At 39.0% G+C, this 16,807-nt stretch overlaps 1 protein-coding gene across 3 annotated transcripts in view; it reads left to right on the forward strand.

Moving 5' to 3' along the window:
* The window catches only part of LOC112156468 (protein Dok-7), a 28,537-nt gene extending 12,227 nt beyond the window's left edge, over nt 1-16,310 (forward strand). Inside the window, exons 6-13 of one of the 3 annotated variants that reach the window (XM_024288766.2) lie at nt 2,027-2,125; nt 3,855-4,597; nt 7,145-7,187; nt 7,315-7,836; nt 9,573-9,661; nt 10,290-10,359; nt 12,706-12,885; nt 14,501-16,310. In XM_024288766.2, coding sequence (XP_024144534.1) covers nt 2,027-2,125; nt 3,855-4,597; nt 7,145-7,187; nt 7,315-7,836; nt 9,573-9,661; nt 10,290-10,359; nt 12,706-12,885; nt 14,501-14,637 — 1,883 coding nt within the window. In that variant the 3' untranslated portion in view covers nt 14,638-16,310. The remainder of the gene's footprint in view (nt 1-2,026; nt 2,126-3,854; nt 4,598-7,144; nt 7,188-7,314; nt 7,837-9,572; nt 9,662-10,289; nt 10,360-12,705; nt 12,886-14,500) is intronic. The other 2 variants (XM_024288767.2, XM_024288768.2) reach the window with 2 other exon arrangements.
* Nucleotides 16,311-16,807: the final 497 nt, after the last annotated feature.

Below are 16,807 nucleotides of genomic sequence, written 5' to 3' on the forward strand. Positions count from 1 at the left end.
ATGTTAGAGACTTGTTAATAGCCCACAGACGTGTCTGCCAGGCCCTGGAGCCATAAACCTAAAGTTGTTCAAAGGTAGAAGGTCTGGACGGAGCTTAGCCATGATGACGAATCTATAAAAATACCCCCCACTATGACTGGCTGGGATGCCTGTCAGTCGGGTAAATGTGACCCAAGACCCACTTTTACACCCTTGTGATTTTTTTTTTTTTTTTTTTTTGCTGTTGCTCAGTCTAAATAAACAATGGTGTTTCGCTAAAGTCTCAAGAATGGTGTAGAGAAACTTGAGCCAACATCAACCCCAGTGTTTACAAAACCAAAAAAAAATTCAAAGCTCTATTCCGATATATGGAAGACATAATTCTGGCCAGGCACAAACTGCAATTTTTAATCTCTTCTATATGATTGATTTTGAGACAGTTGGCACTTCGGTGATTTATAAGAACGCCAAAAATAAACCATTATCAAATTGGAATCCCTGATTGGTCGAAGTTTAACTTGTTTAACGCTCGTTTATGGAGATAAAGTAGCCTCACCCCCATTTGTGTGTGCGTGATTCTTGATTGATATGTAACTTTGGGTTTGTGTGTCTGTAATTCTTGATTTGTAAGTCATACAACACATTTTATTTATAAGTACAAAAATTATGAAATAAAAAAGATAGAAAATAGGGTTAGGGTTGTGCAGCTGTGAATGAATAGGAAAACTTTCATGTTGAGTGTTTTAAAAACACATATTTAGACTGTTTTTTTGTACTTTTTAACAGGCAAATCTGTTTAAGAAAGTGGGAAAATGTCAAGTTTCACCAGATAATATTCACAATCTAAGTTCAAAGCGGCTGAAAAGAAAACTCTGATGACCCAGCATTCTAGCAGCATTTAAACGCATCACTTAAAGGGCGAATCTCTGAATCTCAAATCAGATTCATGTGTAATTTGTAAATATTTGTGCCTAAATCAGTTTTAAGACGTCATTTTAATTTGTTCGTGTGTAATTTTTTTATTTTTGGAATTTCATAATTTTTGTACTTACACACAAAATGTGTTGTATGAATTACAATTTAAGAATTACGTACACACAAATCCAAAGTTATGCACAAATCAAGAAAATAATTGCCCTAAAACAGTTGTAGTAACTTGCATAGCAACGCAAAAAATCAAGAGTTTAGAAGTCCAAAAACACACACATACTTACACAGATTCTTTACCAGAAGTAGCTGCTAGAACGTGCATTTCTGAGGGCACTGTGAACACAGCTTTACAACTCAAATCTGTTTTAACAGATTAAATTAGTGATAAAAACATCATGTCGAGTTCCTTTGCTTAATATTTTCTAAATATGTGATCTCCAAATGTAGTTGAAGTTTTTGATCACAAGTTGATCAATTTAAACTACTTTAGACTACTGCAAACGAGAAAAAAATAAGATGGAATTATGACTATTTCAGATATTCTTATAGATCTTCTTTTAATGTCCTTATGTTACACACAAAAAAGGACAAATCATTGGTGAAATTATGCGAAAAAGGTAACACACTAGGTAACTATAAAACAAGCAGGTATTGAAACAACAGTTTGACATCACCAGATTTATTTCAGTGCCTCTGTTTCATGGAAACGGAGAGTCTTTGTTTATTTGAAGCATCAAAAACAAGCAAACAAAGTATAAATACATGGAGTCAGAGCTGGGGTTTGACCTTGGTGGTGGAGGCTACATTAGACCCTTGCGCAGCACCAAGAATCTTTAGCTCCCCAGCAGCAGCAGAGCGCGTAGTGATGAAGCCACGTGAGAGAGCTAATAATAAACCCCGCAGTGTTAAAAACACTGCAAGGTGCGACCCTTTTCTATGGGCGCCCACTGGCTCGGCTCGCCCGCGGGCTAAATTCAACCCTCCCAAGGTGTTCGCTTACATCTCACTTACGTTGTTTACAGAATCTCACATCTCTTTTGTGCTTCTTAAGTTGTTGTGTTTCTCAGGACACGTCTCACACATGACTTTATTAGAAGTAGTTGATCTGTTTTTGCAGAACTTGGTTCCAGTCAGACGAGTTCAGAGGAGAGGCTGAGTCTGGAGGCCCAGGAGCTGGAGAGGCGGCTGAGCATGCTGTCCCATGGGAGCACCACAGGTTGGATTCATCGCTTTGTCTTTTTGACCATAGACCTTCCTGTGGTAGCAAATCCTGCCCATCCATTAACAGTGGGGCGGAGTTTTCATTCCTTGGCAATGGACCTTGAAAAATGAGCATACAGGAGCCCGGACACTATTTTAGTAGACCACAATAGAATTTAAGAAATTGTATAATTAGCGAATAGTTCGTGTGGCCATCCTATAGACACTTATGTATCACCTGGACACCCCTTGGGTGTAGTACTTGCACACGGTCAGTAAGGAGCCAGTGCGCACAACTTACTAATGACTTCCAAATACTTCACGATACGCTTTACACATGTACGGTACGGTTCGCCTTTATGATGTCCTTTAAGGTGGCTGCATGAGCCACAAGGGAACTCTGAGACACTCTTTTAAGACGTAGGCCCCTTTCTATGACCCTCTATGGAGCCAATAAACCCCCAAAAAACCCATACCAGTGCATGTGACTAAATCTACATACACACGCCCTTAGCAACAAGCGTTCAAGCGTCCACTTCGGATGAAAAGTCTATAAATGCGCATTTTGGGCTTCCGCACTCTTGTGTTCATGCATCACTATGCAAGTTCCTTTGACCGTTTCCAGGTTCTACATGCGTATACATGTGCCCGGCTGGAATTATAGGACACCAAAGCCTCGTTTCCACTGAGCGGTCCGGTATAGTCCGATATTTTGAGCGTTTCCACTGTAAAATGGACCTATTGAGCAGTACCGACCCATACCCCCATTGGTTGAGGTCCATTGAAAAGTGGAATGGAACAATTGGGGCGGAACCACTGTAGCCACCTGATGATCGACAGAAAGCGATGGGCACATTAGAAAGCGCCATTATAGCGCTTATTTAAGCTAACTTTTCTACTGTTTGTAAGCATTCGTGTTTTTGCGGCTTCCTATGTTCTCTTTTGGTCTGTATTGAAAATGTCTGGTATGCGGTGGAACTGCAATCGTTCCTTGTCATTCTTGGCTACAGTGTGATACAGGTTAAGCCAGCGGCAAGCTAGTAGTCTACATCACACATGCGCCGTGAACACAAACTCCTCAGTGGAAGCGAGGCTGGAGTCTTTCAATCATCAGAATAGAACTGTGAAATTAAAGACCTGGAGCAAAAGTCAAAAGCTTCGCACCGCTCCAACATTTAGCGCCAAGCCTCTTCCAACTGTAGGTGGCGCGTTTAGTGTGTTCTTGAACGTACGTAGCATACTGCATAAACCAGGGGTGTCATCTCAATCGCACGGGGCCAAAATCCAATACACACCTTAGGTTGTGGACCGAACAGGATAATCATTTACTGAACACACTAAAACTACATTTTTAAAACTTTAAAACCGTACCTTTTTAACATAACAATGAATAATAAAAAGGCAGGAATATTATTCCAAAAACTTAAACTTTAAATAACTTTCAATATTTAACTCTCAAATAAAAGTATGTTTTGTCAAAATTTTACAAGTTATGAATAAGCGCAACAATTAAATAAAATGATCTGGAGGGCCGGATCCGGCCCCTGGGCCTTGACTTTAACCCATATGGTATAACCTTTCAGGTCTAGCATTTTTTCTGCAGATGATTTCGTATTCCTGAATACCAATGACCCCTAAAGGCAACAGGAGGAGCAATGTGTTGTCAGTCTGTGTTTTGGGGAAAACAAATGAGGTTTTTGTTGTTTGTTTTCATTGGAGCAGTAATTATTTTCAGTTTTTCCCAGCAGTCTCGTCTGCCGGAGGAGATGACCGCAGCATCTCGGGCTCTTCTGACACCTCAGATAACAGCCAGTCAGACTGCAGCGTTGGCAGCCGGCTGGCGATCTGGAGCGAGCCCCCGTCCAACCCACCTGGAAATGTCAGCCACCTGAGCAACAGAGCGGCGCCACCGATAACCGAGAAGCTCCCCGCCGCCCACGGAGGCGGCGCACGCCCCGCAGCCAAGTCCCAGCGGCAGCTCCAGGAGATCGGCCGTCAGAGTTCCTCTGACAGCGGAATCGCAACCGGAAGCCACTCCTCATACACAGGGAGTTTCTCCTCATACACAGGCAGTCTGGATATCAACTCTGGAGAGGACTTTGGGTCTGTATTCAGCTTGCCCCCCCACATAGCTCAAGATCTGTGTCGATGCAGCTGCCCTGGCGCTCCGGGACACAGGTACCAGGTACCGACCTCGCTGCAGTGTCTTTACGACAATCCGAGGAATCTTTTACAGGAAAGCATCGATAAAGAGCCCTCCACCTCTACCAGAGACACGACACAGTCAGCAAAAAGAGATGAAACAACCTCTGAGCATCACTCAGAGACTTCTGAGACACTATCAGTCAGTGAACACTGTCAGGGCCTCACAGAGGAGGAGGAGAGCACCAAGTTAGCGCCCTCTAGTGACTCCCTTCATTCCTGTGCCTCTCACCCATCCGACCCCAAAACCGTTGTGATCATCTGCTCGGTGTGTGGTGGATTCAAGGTAAGACAGCCAACTTTATTACTATTTTTTTCCCTGAGCTTGAATCCTAAAATAAAAATGAAAAAAAGGGGCGTAAAGCTGTGAAATGGAGCCGTCAGTCCTTCAAAGTCAATTTGCTTTTTGGATTGCTCTGCTGTCAGGCAGCAGCAGCTTGTGTACACAGGCTTTATCAGGAGTGTATCATCTGCTCGGCAGCTCGTTGTCAAAGTGACCTCCGCGGTATCGCGCAGCCTTCAAGTGATGAAAGTGTGTTTGGTGGCAGAACAACCAACAATCCCACAATCCATCTGTCCAACAAGTTAGCTTAGCAACCGCGTCGCTTTGACACCCTCTCTGAAAGGAGCTGGTTCACACTTTGTAAGCTGCAAGCGACTGCTGATCTCCCGCTCACTGCCGCTTGTTTATATTTGTTGTGTTATGGACTCTTTCTGCTGAATTCTGTGGCACCTTAAAAAAACAACTTGTCAGCCCACTGTGGGGTTTCCTCTAAAAAGCTGATCTCCACATAAAGAACTAAAACAGCATCTCTTTCTCTAAAGATCTCCCCTTTTGTATCAGACATGTTCAGCCTCATTTGAGAAGGTATGGCAAGCCAATAGAGGCAAAATTCATCTATTGTTATCTTGCAGTTTAGTACTTTAACCCAAGGGATGTCGGTGGTGAAACGTACATAACACTTTCACTTTGACATACTGTAGCTCTTCATCTGCTTTCGCAATCAATCAGCTAATTCTGATGTGAAAAATAGCAGCTTTTATTTTTTAATGTTGCAAAACCGCTTTTCTCCACGACAAAATTGAAATAATTTATGTTGATCACGTCAATATTTCACTAATGTAAGTTGTTACATTTCAGTGAAATGCTGCTTTTCTCCACTTAAAATTTACTGGAATTATTTTATTGTGTAAACAGTTGAAGAGTTACGGTAGTTGAAAGAATGTAAAGTTAAAACAGATTTTCTACAACGACAGGCCGGCTTATGCTCAATCATCTCCTTTTCCATAGATTACATAGATTTTTGGAATGTATATGAAGAAAAAGAAATGGTTTATTTCAAAGGATTTCTTCTCAGTCTTCAAGATAAAATATAACGTACAGACTTTACAATAGTCCTTCCTTTGTCGTGGAAGTTATATTATAAAAATACCTGTCAATATTTGAAATCTGCAAAGTAAGATTAAAGATGTCTTAAACCTAGAGTACCCAAACTACGGCCCGTGGGCCAGATCCGGCCCGCATGTGGAGCCGGGCCAGTCCCCAGAACACTATCAGAGATGCCACATAGTGTGACTTTTTATTCCACTCTTCTGCAGTCTATGCTCCTATCTGGGTATGTGTGGCTTTCTGGAAAACTTTTCTCTAAAGTCTCAAAGTTCAAACCTTAAGAGTATAATAAGTCCAGTATTGTAGAATGAAACCAAAGATCTAATTGTGATGAAAGATTTATGTGTAACTAAAACATTCTGTATAGGAGTTACGATACAGACAATGGTCTGCAGCCAATCAGTCAGTATAGTGAGTGAACACTGTACCGCGGATGAACTCAGTACTTTTACAGGTTCTACTGATTGGAAAGTATAAAATACTCTGTACATTTGTAACACGTACCAACTGAAAACCCAATGTTTTCTGGATTTGAGGTGTCCAGGAATTAACTAGCCAGGTGAGATCAAATGTTTAATTGTTGCAATTTTTTTTTTTTTTTTTAATTTGTATCAAGTTTTCCCATTTAACCAATCGGTATACACATGTACACGATGGACTTCTGGGAAGCTCTTTAGCTGTAAGACTTGAGATAGTAAAACTTCTAAGTTTTAAGGACACAGAGATGATTAAATACTGATTATATAGTATATTTCTTTAAATAAAAGAAGTTCAAATAATATGTTTACTGAGATGTTACAATCAGTGTGCTTGTTGTGCATTGAAGTGAGTAAATTCATTTGTTTACATCTTTGTCATTAGCTGTTTTCTATGGTGATATTTTGAAAGCACAAATGTTTCTGGTCAGAAATTTTATAGAGCACATTTATTTCAGTCTTGAGTTCAAAGAAAACATCAAACCAGAACCTCTGTAATTACCATCCCTTAGTTTGACTGATTCTACCGCAGAAATCTGCAGCGTTGACCTGTGACCTCTACAGTGAAAATGGGTGTTATAAATAAAAGAAAATTCTGTGTACATGTAATTTTTATTCTTCTGTCTCCTAAAAGTTCCTCATAAACAAACAATATAACCCACTCAAAGGATAACCGTATTTTAACATGTTCTTGTGGGATTTTTCTAATGATGGAGGATATAATTTGGAAAATTAAGCTCCAAACTGCATTTCTTTATTCAATAGTGTGTGTATCAGGAGCAGATAAAAAAAGGTAGTTGGAAAAGGAGTTTATTTGTGAATAAAACTGATTGAAATGGGCACGACTGCATAGCTTATGGCATAACTGCATACAATATTTTTCTAGATTGGCTCTAATTGGGAATATTTAGGTTAATTTTCTTCATCAAATGTCCTTACTTTCATCTTTCTTTCCTTCTTTTCACAGATGGCCCCACAGTCAAGTTCTTCCTCAGTGCCAGTCCTACCAGGTAAGGATGTTCCCTAAAAAATGTCTTCTGTCTGCATCCCTGCATGAACTCTGAAAACTGATGCATGCTGGGATAAAAAAAAACCTTTGATCAAGCCCCCACGGTTGACTCATATACACTGTTTCAGTGATGGGAAGTCATCAGAAGTCATGGGCCTATCCTGGCTCTGGAAGCGTCCGCAGCCGAGAGCTGCCAAACTCCAGAATGAGTGGGGAGTCGCCGCTGCCAAAGAAAGCTGGGAGATTAGTCAGTCTTTTATCGGGTTTGCTCAGCTTTCCAAGAGCGGACAAGCCTCCCGAGGCAAAGGTGCACAGATTGAACCCATATGAGTCAATGAGCCCCGCTTTGGGAAATCAGCTTCATTTGGCAGCATTACAGCAGGAATCGAGGCGAGAAAAACGAGCGGCCATTTATGAAAACTGCTTCAAGTGTCGGGTAGCGCCCTGCCACCCTTCACCACGCGCTCTGCCTGCTAAAATGTATGGCGATAGAGACTTTTGGGCTTCACAGACACTCCCAAATGGGTCGAATGGGAGGAAAAGCCAAGAAGAGGACAGTGTTGAAGACGAGGAGCCGCTCCATGAGGTTCCCACAGGTGTAGGGGGGCAGCACAGGTGTGAGGAGAAGAGTCAAGCGGCGACCAGTGACAGTAAGTCTCTACTTCTGGTCCTCTCAACCGGATCTCCTGTTCTTCCACTCTTCTCTGCCGTCAACGACTTGGCTTCTTCTATCTACTCCGTGACATGTTTCCATTTCTTGATCTTTTAATTCAAACTAAAATAAATGGGAAAGGAAGTTAAGGCAAAGATAACTTTTGATTTAAAAAACTTTGTTTTCTGGAGTATAAGTGGTACAAGTCTCAGAGCATGAATTATACTCCAAAAATACAGTATTTTTAACCTTCACTAACTAATTCCTGGTGTTTTGATGTCATAGACTCCTTAAGAGAAAAACTTTTTTGCATGTAAAAATGTTTTATTGAAACTGGATTTGTCATCAGTTGTGACTTAACAGTTTAACTGCATGTCTACAGGTGGGATAGTTTAGCTACTACTAAATGTAGCGTTTCATTGGCCGGTCACTTGTTGGCACATATGCAAAATAATCCTCTAGTTTTGGAGGGGTGATGTTCTGAGTGTTCTATTCTTTACAGCACTTCTCACAAAAAAGATGCACATTTAAGCTAGTGTGGCTATTTTCCATAAAACCCTATTCTATTTATTGACCTATCAAGGTTCAGTTTCCCCAAAAATGCTGGTATTATTGGTAGGGAACCAAAGGTTGAGCACTTCAGTTACATTTTGTACAATTCTCTTGTACTGATGAAACAATAAACATTTTCAATATTTTAGAGATTGACATCAATCATTAACATTTTGGAAATCTAAGTTTTATTGAAGTTGATGGTCTTTCTCTAGAATTAACTCTTTGGTGGATTGCTTTCTCAGCACGTCTGGTTTGCTTCTTGCATGTCATATTTGAAAGCAATTTTATTATTTTGTTTGATTTATTTATTTATTTTTTAGAAAATGTTGTTAATTGTCAATTTCTATATGTCAATCATAAATTGTTAATTGTCAATCTTTTGACGTTTATTATCAATCTTGTGTCGTTAATTGTCGATTTTATCCCGTCAATCTTTTGTCGATAATCATGAATTTTTTACACGTTGTCAGTCTTTAATTGTCAATCATTTGACACTACAAATCAATCATTTGAAGTCACTCCCAAACTTGATGTTAATCGCCAACATTTTGACGCTAATTGTCATTCTTTTGATGTTAGTTGTTCATCTTTTGAAATTAATCATTAATATGTTGACGTTATTCTTAAATCGTTGACATTAATGATCAATCTTTTGACGTCAATTATGAATCTTTTGACGTTAATTGTGAATCTTTTGATGTAAAAAAATTTTTTTATGGTCATGCGCCAATATTTTGACGTTAATATCAATCTTTTGATGTAAATCGTCAATATTTTGACGTTAAATTTAATCTTTTGATGTAAATTGTCAACATTTTGATGTAAATATTAATCTTTTGATGTAAATAGTCAATATTTTGACATCAATCATCCAACTCTTTTTGTTAATTATTATTCTTTTGGTGTTAATCATCAGTCTCTTGAAGTAAATCGTCAATATTTTGATGTTAAATTAATCTTTTGATGTAAATCGTCAATATTTTGACATTAATCATCCAACTTTTTTTGGTAATTATTATTATTTTGATGTTATTCATCAATCTTTTTGCGTTGATTATCAATCTTTAAAGGTTAATCGTCAATCTTTAATCTTTTGACTTTAAACATTCCTTAAAGAAAGAAAACATCTTTCTTACTGTGGCATCTTTAAAGTGCTTCTACTGTTTCATCTTCTGCTAGACAAAAAGCTTAATGGCAAAGAGCAAAGACGCAGAACTGATCCTGCTTATGAGATCATGGAAAGCCGCATGCCAGAAAAAAGCTCAGAGGTATGTTCCTGTGAATGCTCTTCCTTTTGCTTTTAGCTGCACATATGCTCAGTTCAAGCCATTAATCAACTCAGACTGCTGAGAAGATATTTGATATCTGGAGATTAGAAAAAGTTGGTGTTATGTAAGTAAACTAAACTAAATCTAAGTTTTTACCTTATTTTTGTGCCATGTGTAAACATAAATAAACATTTCAAAAGTTTTTTTGTTAAAGAAAATCACCTTGATTAAAAAAAAGTTACAAATGAAGCAGCACAGTCCAATAATGATGTAATCGTTTAGTTCTGGCTCATTCAAATGTAATTTTGGTTCCATCACTGAATAGGTCTGAGTGCTGGCAGCTCAATGGGGCTGAAATCAATACGACTAAGCTCCACTCACCGTTTTCACACCCCAGTTGGTGTTGGGAATCAGAGATTATGCGAAAGAAACAGTTGTCCTTCTTTAATGAAGAGGTATTGCAGACAGCTTTTCCTCATGTGAGCCACACAGCCCTCAAAGGTCTATAAATACTGCGTCCACTGAGCTGTTGAGTTCGTCCCTAAGTCATGTAATAAATGGATGCTCTGAATATGGGCACTCAGTGCACATTGTAATCAACTGCACCCACTATATGTGTGCATTTCAGGCAGAAGAGAAAAGCAAGTACGAGCTAATGGGCAGCTATAGCCACAAGAGGTTTCTCCAAGAGGCTGACGGTAAGTCACCGTCATCACAATCAACAGGTTGCTTTAGTGTTTTCTAATCAGGCCTGGTATATGCACATTTTCTTGATAGACGCTACATAAACATTTAAATTAACTATTCACAGTATAGATGTGTTTTTAAATTCGGGTCAACCAATAAATCAGACGATGTCAAGTATTTTGATGCATATTGGTATGTTTATATTCTGTAACTCTTCAACTGTTTATGCAATTAATGTCATTCCTGTGGATTATGAAGCCTTTATACAGCACTTCACGTTAGTAATGTGTTACAAATCACTGTAAAACCGATATTTTCTAGTAGAGATCGATGTAACACACAAAGCTAAAGTCCGCTAGCTTGATGCTAATGTACAATGGAATTCCCCATAGGACGGCTAATGCTAACGCTAGGTCGACCTAAACATACATTACTGATTAAATGAACATTTTTATTAACTCACAGGCATGAATTTTCCAAACTATTTTAAGGAAATATTCTTAAAAGAACAATTTGTGGTCTAAAATACAATTTTTTACTCATTCTTTGCTTCTTCTTCTTCTGGAATAAGGTGTAATTCTATAGCGCGATCGCCACCTAGTGGCCAAACTGAAACGCCCTCTAGGAGAGGCAGAACAATTATTGGGATCAATCTACCTGAGTTAAGTTTGAAATATCAACCTGACAGGAGAACGGAAACATTTATTTTGAGTTTGATTGAGGCTATAGGTATATTGATCAGCTCACCTCCGACTGAATTGGTTTAACTAGTACTAAAATGTTCAAAATTAAATACTTGAGTTTTAAAATTACTGGATCAATGTTGAACTTTAAACACTCTTGGCTTTATTAGACTTACCAACAACTTGCCAATATGAACCTATTTGAGCTAATCACCTTCTATTGATACAGGAGCATCTAATTAGCCAGTTTTAACTGTAGGGCTTCACTTTAAGTCTTTATTAAAAGATGATGAAAAAATGTGTTTTGGTGTTTTTAACATGTTCTTGTGGTATTTTTTCTGATGGCAGATATATAACAAGAAAATTAAGATTAAAATAGCATTTCAGAGTATTTTTTAATTCAAATAATTGTACATCAGGAGCAGATAAAAACATACAGTTTGAAAAAGATCTCGACACATTCGTGTTCTAGGTTGTGAGTTAGCCTGTTGTGACTACAAACAAGTTCTGGAGTTACTGTAAACACAGCTTATAAAGTCTGACTGACTTATCTCTGACTCTTTTGTCTTGTTTAATGTGCCTTTTGTTTGGTTCACCTTATATATGACATAAGTTCAAAAATAGACAGTTTATTGACGCTGCGCCCCCTAGTGCAGAAATACGGTAATCACAAGTAGCAGATGAAATGCTTTGAAATGGATCAAATATGATTGGATTGGGGTTTGAAAACAACTTTTTCTCCGATTGTTCTGCTTGAGAAGTTAAGGATCAGAGAATTCCATAATATTAAAAATTCTACCGTCACACACATGATCTCCTGCCTGTTTCCTACATTTTTGCACATGCTCACATTGCAACAAATGTTGACAAACTGCTCCTTTCAACACCTCACAGTACTAATCCACTCCGCCTGAAAAGCGGTTGACTTAAAGTTTGGGTTCTGAAGGTGTTTCCTCTCGGAGGCGTCCAGCTTGTGCTGTGGGCACAGTTTTGTAATGAGAGCCATTACTGAGCAGCACTCCTCCAAGAGGGGGAGGTCGGTCTCTCATCTGCTAGTGAGATGCTGCCAAAGGCTTTACCCTCCGAGAGACTGTGCGGGCGTCTAATGGCCTCTCACTGACTGTAAGAGTTTTCCTTGTGGTTGACGCTTTACAGGTTTGGGTATGACCACCGTCTGCTGTCGCTCTTTTAGAAAAAAAAGGCTTCCCTTTTCTGTCTTCTTTATGAATCCTCTCAGAGTAAAGCAGGTGTTCTCTGAAAACTGCTCTTTTATTTTAGCTGTAGCTGTTCAAAGTGATCATGAAGTAGGTTTGGAGGCACTGTCCTACCCAGATGAGAAGAAAAAGGTAAAACTGAATCAAAAAACATGTAAAGCAACTAAAAACGTCATTTGGAGGCTGTACTATAGAATTAACGCTAGTGGCTGTAAGTTTCTGACTCTTTTCTTTAAAGAAAGTGTTTGCCTTTCAACATAGACTCATACTTTAACGCTGTAGTATTGAGGCTTTGACATTTGTAAAAAGAAAAAAGGAAGATTTATTTCCATAGCTTCAGGGTAAAGTGTCTCATAATGACAAAGGAAGTTGTGCAAAGTCATATGCTATATAAGTAGAAAAAAATCAAAAATCATCAATTCACCTCCATCATCCCAGTTTCCTCTTTTGTTTTTTTCAGAGGCAGTCTTTGTTTTCTCCCCGGAGGCTCCGTTTCCTGAGAGAGTTCAGAGTGAAGGTGTAACGTATGTAAATATTCCTGTCAGTCCCACGTCCAAGAAGCAGCTGAACTACATGGAGCTGGAGCTGCAGGAGCCGGGGCACGGAGGGAGAGGGGCAGCCGGGCATCTTCCAGTTCAGAGTAAGGACGGACGAGGAGTTTATTTCTGCTTATTTCCAGACTGCTGCTGTTGACTCATCTGTAGAATCATCTTATTATGCTTTGCAACTCACTCAATTTTGATCTGTAATGAGTTTTTAGAATCACATGTGGTGTACCACAAGGCCTATAATCGGGACACCACTATTTTTCTTGAAAAATAGAACGTTGTTGATGAAATCAGGATTTGACTTTCTTCTACTATAGTAGAAACATAACACAAGTGTTTTTTAAAAAGATTTGAGACGTTTTTGTTTGTCTACTCCCTTTAATTCGGATCCAAACAACAAAACTTGTTGTCTAATTAACCGAAGCGTCCCTTTTTAAATATTAACTCAGGTTATTCACAAATGTAATTTTGGTCAAAAGAGTACAAATGTGACAAAAACACATCACATTCATGAACAGATTCTCATTTACCAACAAGAACATGCAGAACCCCACCTTTATTTAACAGCAGTCATTTATGTAAAGAGTAGCTTTTAATAGATCAGTTGTTGTAAAGCCGGAGCAGAAGTCTGAATTAGATTAAATGAGTTTAAAATTACAGCTGAACGACCTCAGTGGTGCTTTCGTGTTCTAGTTTTTGTTCTCAAGGCTTTCTTTTTCTTTTTTTCTCTGTAGTTCTGCACGCCTGAAGAGCAGATTTTTAAAAGGGCTAATTTTATGTTCAGACGCTGCGGAGTGAAATAAAAGAACTAATCCACAATATGTCTGCATGTCACGGTCAAGCAACGGTGAAAAAGTCCACGATTGACCTCATTAGACGTCTAGAATTCTCTGCCGGCTGATTGAGAGGACGTCTTCTCATCTGACTGTAAAGCAGCTGAGTCCTTGTCATTGGAGATGCGGCGACGAGGTGCGGCCGGTCGATAAGCCAGCTGTTAGCGCCGCTGACCCCCCCAAGAGTACGAGGAACATTCGAGCGTTGACACGAAAAGAGGTTAATGTCTAATGTCAGCGCTGCAGTTTATATGTCGGCATGCAGGCTTATTAATCCGTCACCTGGGAGGAGGGGGTCACCGGGCGCTCCCATCACAGCTGTGAGTGCAACACCTCTACATCACCTTCTCTAGACATAAACGGTTCATGTCTAACGCAAAGTGTTCCATAAAAACGCAACACGGATACGAACCACATTGCTAACGTGAAGTGTTGCATAACAGCAAAGCTGCTTTTCTCCGCTTCATAATCCGCTGGAATCATGTTAATTGCACCAACAGCTAAAGATTTACGCAATATTTACACCGAACGCAATTAGCCTGTCAAATTCCTGTCTGCTCTTCTCTTTCGATGCACGTCAAAATGTCTAAAATGTGTTCATGAACTTGCGTGTAGCAGGAGCCGACAGACGTTTTTAGCCTCATTGCTACATGGGATTGAATACTGTATGTCTATATTACGATATATTCCAGGACATAGTTTTATGCACTCTATATAGGAGATTTAATCCTTTTTTAGACGCAAGAGATCACAGCAAACAGACGAGCTCTTCCTGTAGGTCCAATGTACTCTGGCGCAGACCAAAGGGTGTTTGTTAGTAGATCTTTCTCAGAAGAAAAGTTGTAGATAAATGTTTTGACTTGTTTCCTAACAGGAAAGGGCTCCACCAAGTACGCCCAGATAGACATCACCGCCACTGAAACGGCCCACAAAGTGGGAGCCCAGCACGCCCTGGGACGCCAGGAAGGCCTGCACACTCTGGAGCTCCGGCGAAAAGGGACGCCGCACTGACACAGACGGAACGTCAATTTGGTGGAACAGTTTTGATCATTGGGGCAGGCTGAAGAGATTGTCGGAGTATTTCAGTTTGTTTTTTCTTTGTGAACTCAGAGATGCCATTAAATGACATTAAGTCAAGCAGAGGATGATGGACCATCGCTGAGCTGAGTGACTAAGAACAATGACGAGTCATGTTCTCTGACCTTCCGTCTTTGCACGCAATATGTAGATTTTTTTCTTTTTTTTGTAATTATGTTGAAACTTTATATTCCTGAGTGACCGGGTAATTCCACATGTAGGTGCACCAAAGTTTTCATGAATTTGTTAAAGTCTGCCTGCAGAAACGTGTTTATAGTGAAGAAAGGACATAATTGTTTGGCGTCAAAGCACAAACAGGGATGGCTCTGAATTATTCAGGCCGCCATGCCGACCTTTGACGACAACAAACGGTCAGGAAGTGAATCTCAGTTTCTGGAGAAGAAGATTTTACTTTTGGAAAGTATTTATGAAGATACAAAGCTGGGAAAGGGTCGGAAGTTTTGTAGTCGAAATATCAGTTACTTTTTCTCCTATTTTACGTTTGATTGATGTCATTTAACCTCAAACTGTGTTGGTTTGTGCTCTAATTTGCTAATTTTGTATTTCAGATTCTGTTATAAAATTCACAATATATAGTATATATATATATATATATATATATGGTTGCACACATTTAAGTAAAAACTGTTTATTTACTTTGATTTATTTCAAGTTTTCACGTCAGTTGACAATCAGGAAGAAGATCGGTGCAGAGATGACTAGTATTTCATTAAAGACAAAGAAATCCAAAGGGATTTATTTAGTATATGTTGGATATTTAAATTATGTGGCATATTTTGTTAATTCTTTCTTTTTTTTTTTCATTTTTAGTTACAGATGAATTGGTTAAAATATTTTAGTTACTTGTCCATAGATATAAAGAGTTGCAGTGTAGCTGTTTCAAATATAGTTGCCAAAAACATTTATGTTTGTTATCAAAATAGTGTAAATTCAGATTTAAATTAATGGTATGTGTTGTGTATGTTTTTTGCAGGAGCTGTCTGTATATATGTTTGTAAGTATTTACCAGTTTTAGGAATAAAACTAAGAAAACGGTTTAGACTTTTCCATTTTTTTCAGGTTTGAAGGAAAATTACACATTGTCACTCCCAACGCGCCCTTTCCGCGCCACTTTTTGGCGTTTTGTGTGTCCCCAATTCTTTTGATGTGCTGGCTGTTCCCATTAAATCGTGGGACGTGGTAGCAGATGGGATAACGGACACGGAACCAGTACCGGGTTGGGGTACGAAAAATTACGAAAACAGATAAAGCATCAGGTTTGTTTCATAGAAAAGCAACAAAAAGCGATCTTTATAACGGTCGCCTTACAACCTTCTCAAGAAACAGGCCACAAAGATAAATGGGTAAAGTGGCAGGTGGGATTTTTAAAGGGAAATAAAGTAGAAAAAATAATTTTGATGTAAGCCATCAACCTTTTTTAGCACAAATTTACTGCACCCAGACTGTTTTCTTAATATCTATGATATGTTAACAGAAGTACATTTGACACAAGCTAGGCTACAGTTAGTCATAAAGATTTCAACCCTCTTTTCTTTTGAAAGAAAATGTTAAAAAAAGCTATTACAATTAAGTAAAAGAAAAAAAAATATTTGAAAGGATTTACTATTACAATTTGTTTAAAAAAATAAACTGCATCCACTGCTGCACCTTTCAGAATCTTGATAAATCCAAGAAATGGAGGTACTTCTACTAAAAAGCCTAGAATTATACTTACAAATGATTTTGGGGAGAATGTTAAGACTCATCTTCGGTGTGTGGCCCCCCCCCCCACTCCCCCCATGGCCTGCTCGGCCAATCACATTCTCAGATTTTCTAACATCAGAGCTTCTATACTTCCTCAGGAAGAAATGTCATTTTAACAAAAGCCACTGCACTCAAAACCATAACCAGAAAAAGGAAAAAGTTCAAATTTTGGACTTTTAAATCTTATTCACTATAAATAAAATAAAAGAATAAGCATATCTATTGTAAAACTTTGAAGATCGGACCTCATTTCCTGCAGCAAACTGGCCATTTTAGCTCCAAATAACCAGCCTCTAGTCTACACAGAAGGTTTACTGACACGCAGAGATGTTGACGTCTT

This window comes from Oryzias melastigma, linkage group LG18, assembly GCF_002922805.2.
Source record: "Oryzias melastigma strain HK-1 linkage group LG18, ASM292280v2, whole genome shotgun sequence".
Taxonomy (NCBI): Eukaryota; Metazoa; Chordata; class Actinopteri; order Beloniformes; family Adrianichthyidae; genus Oryzias; species Oryzias melastigma.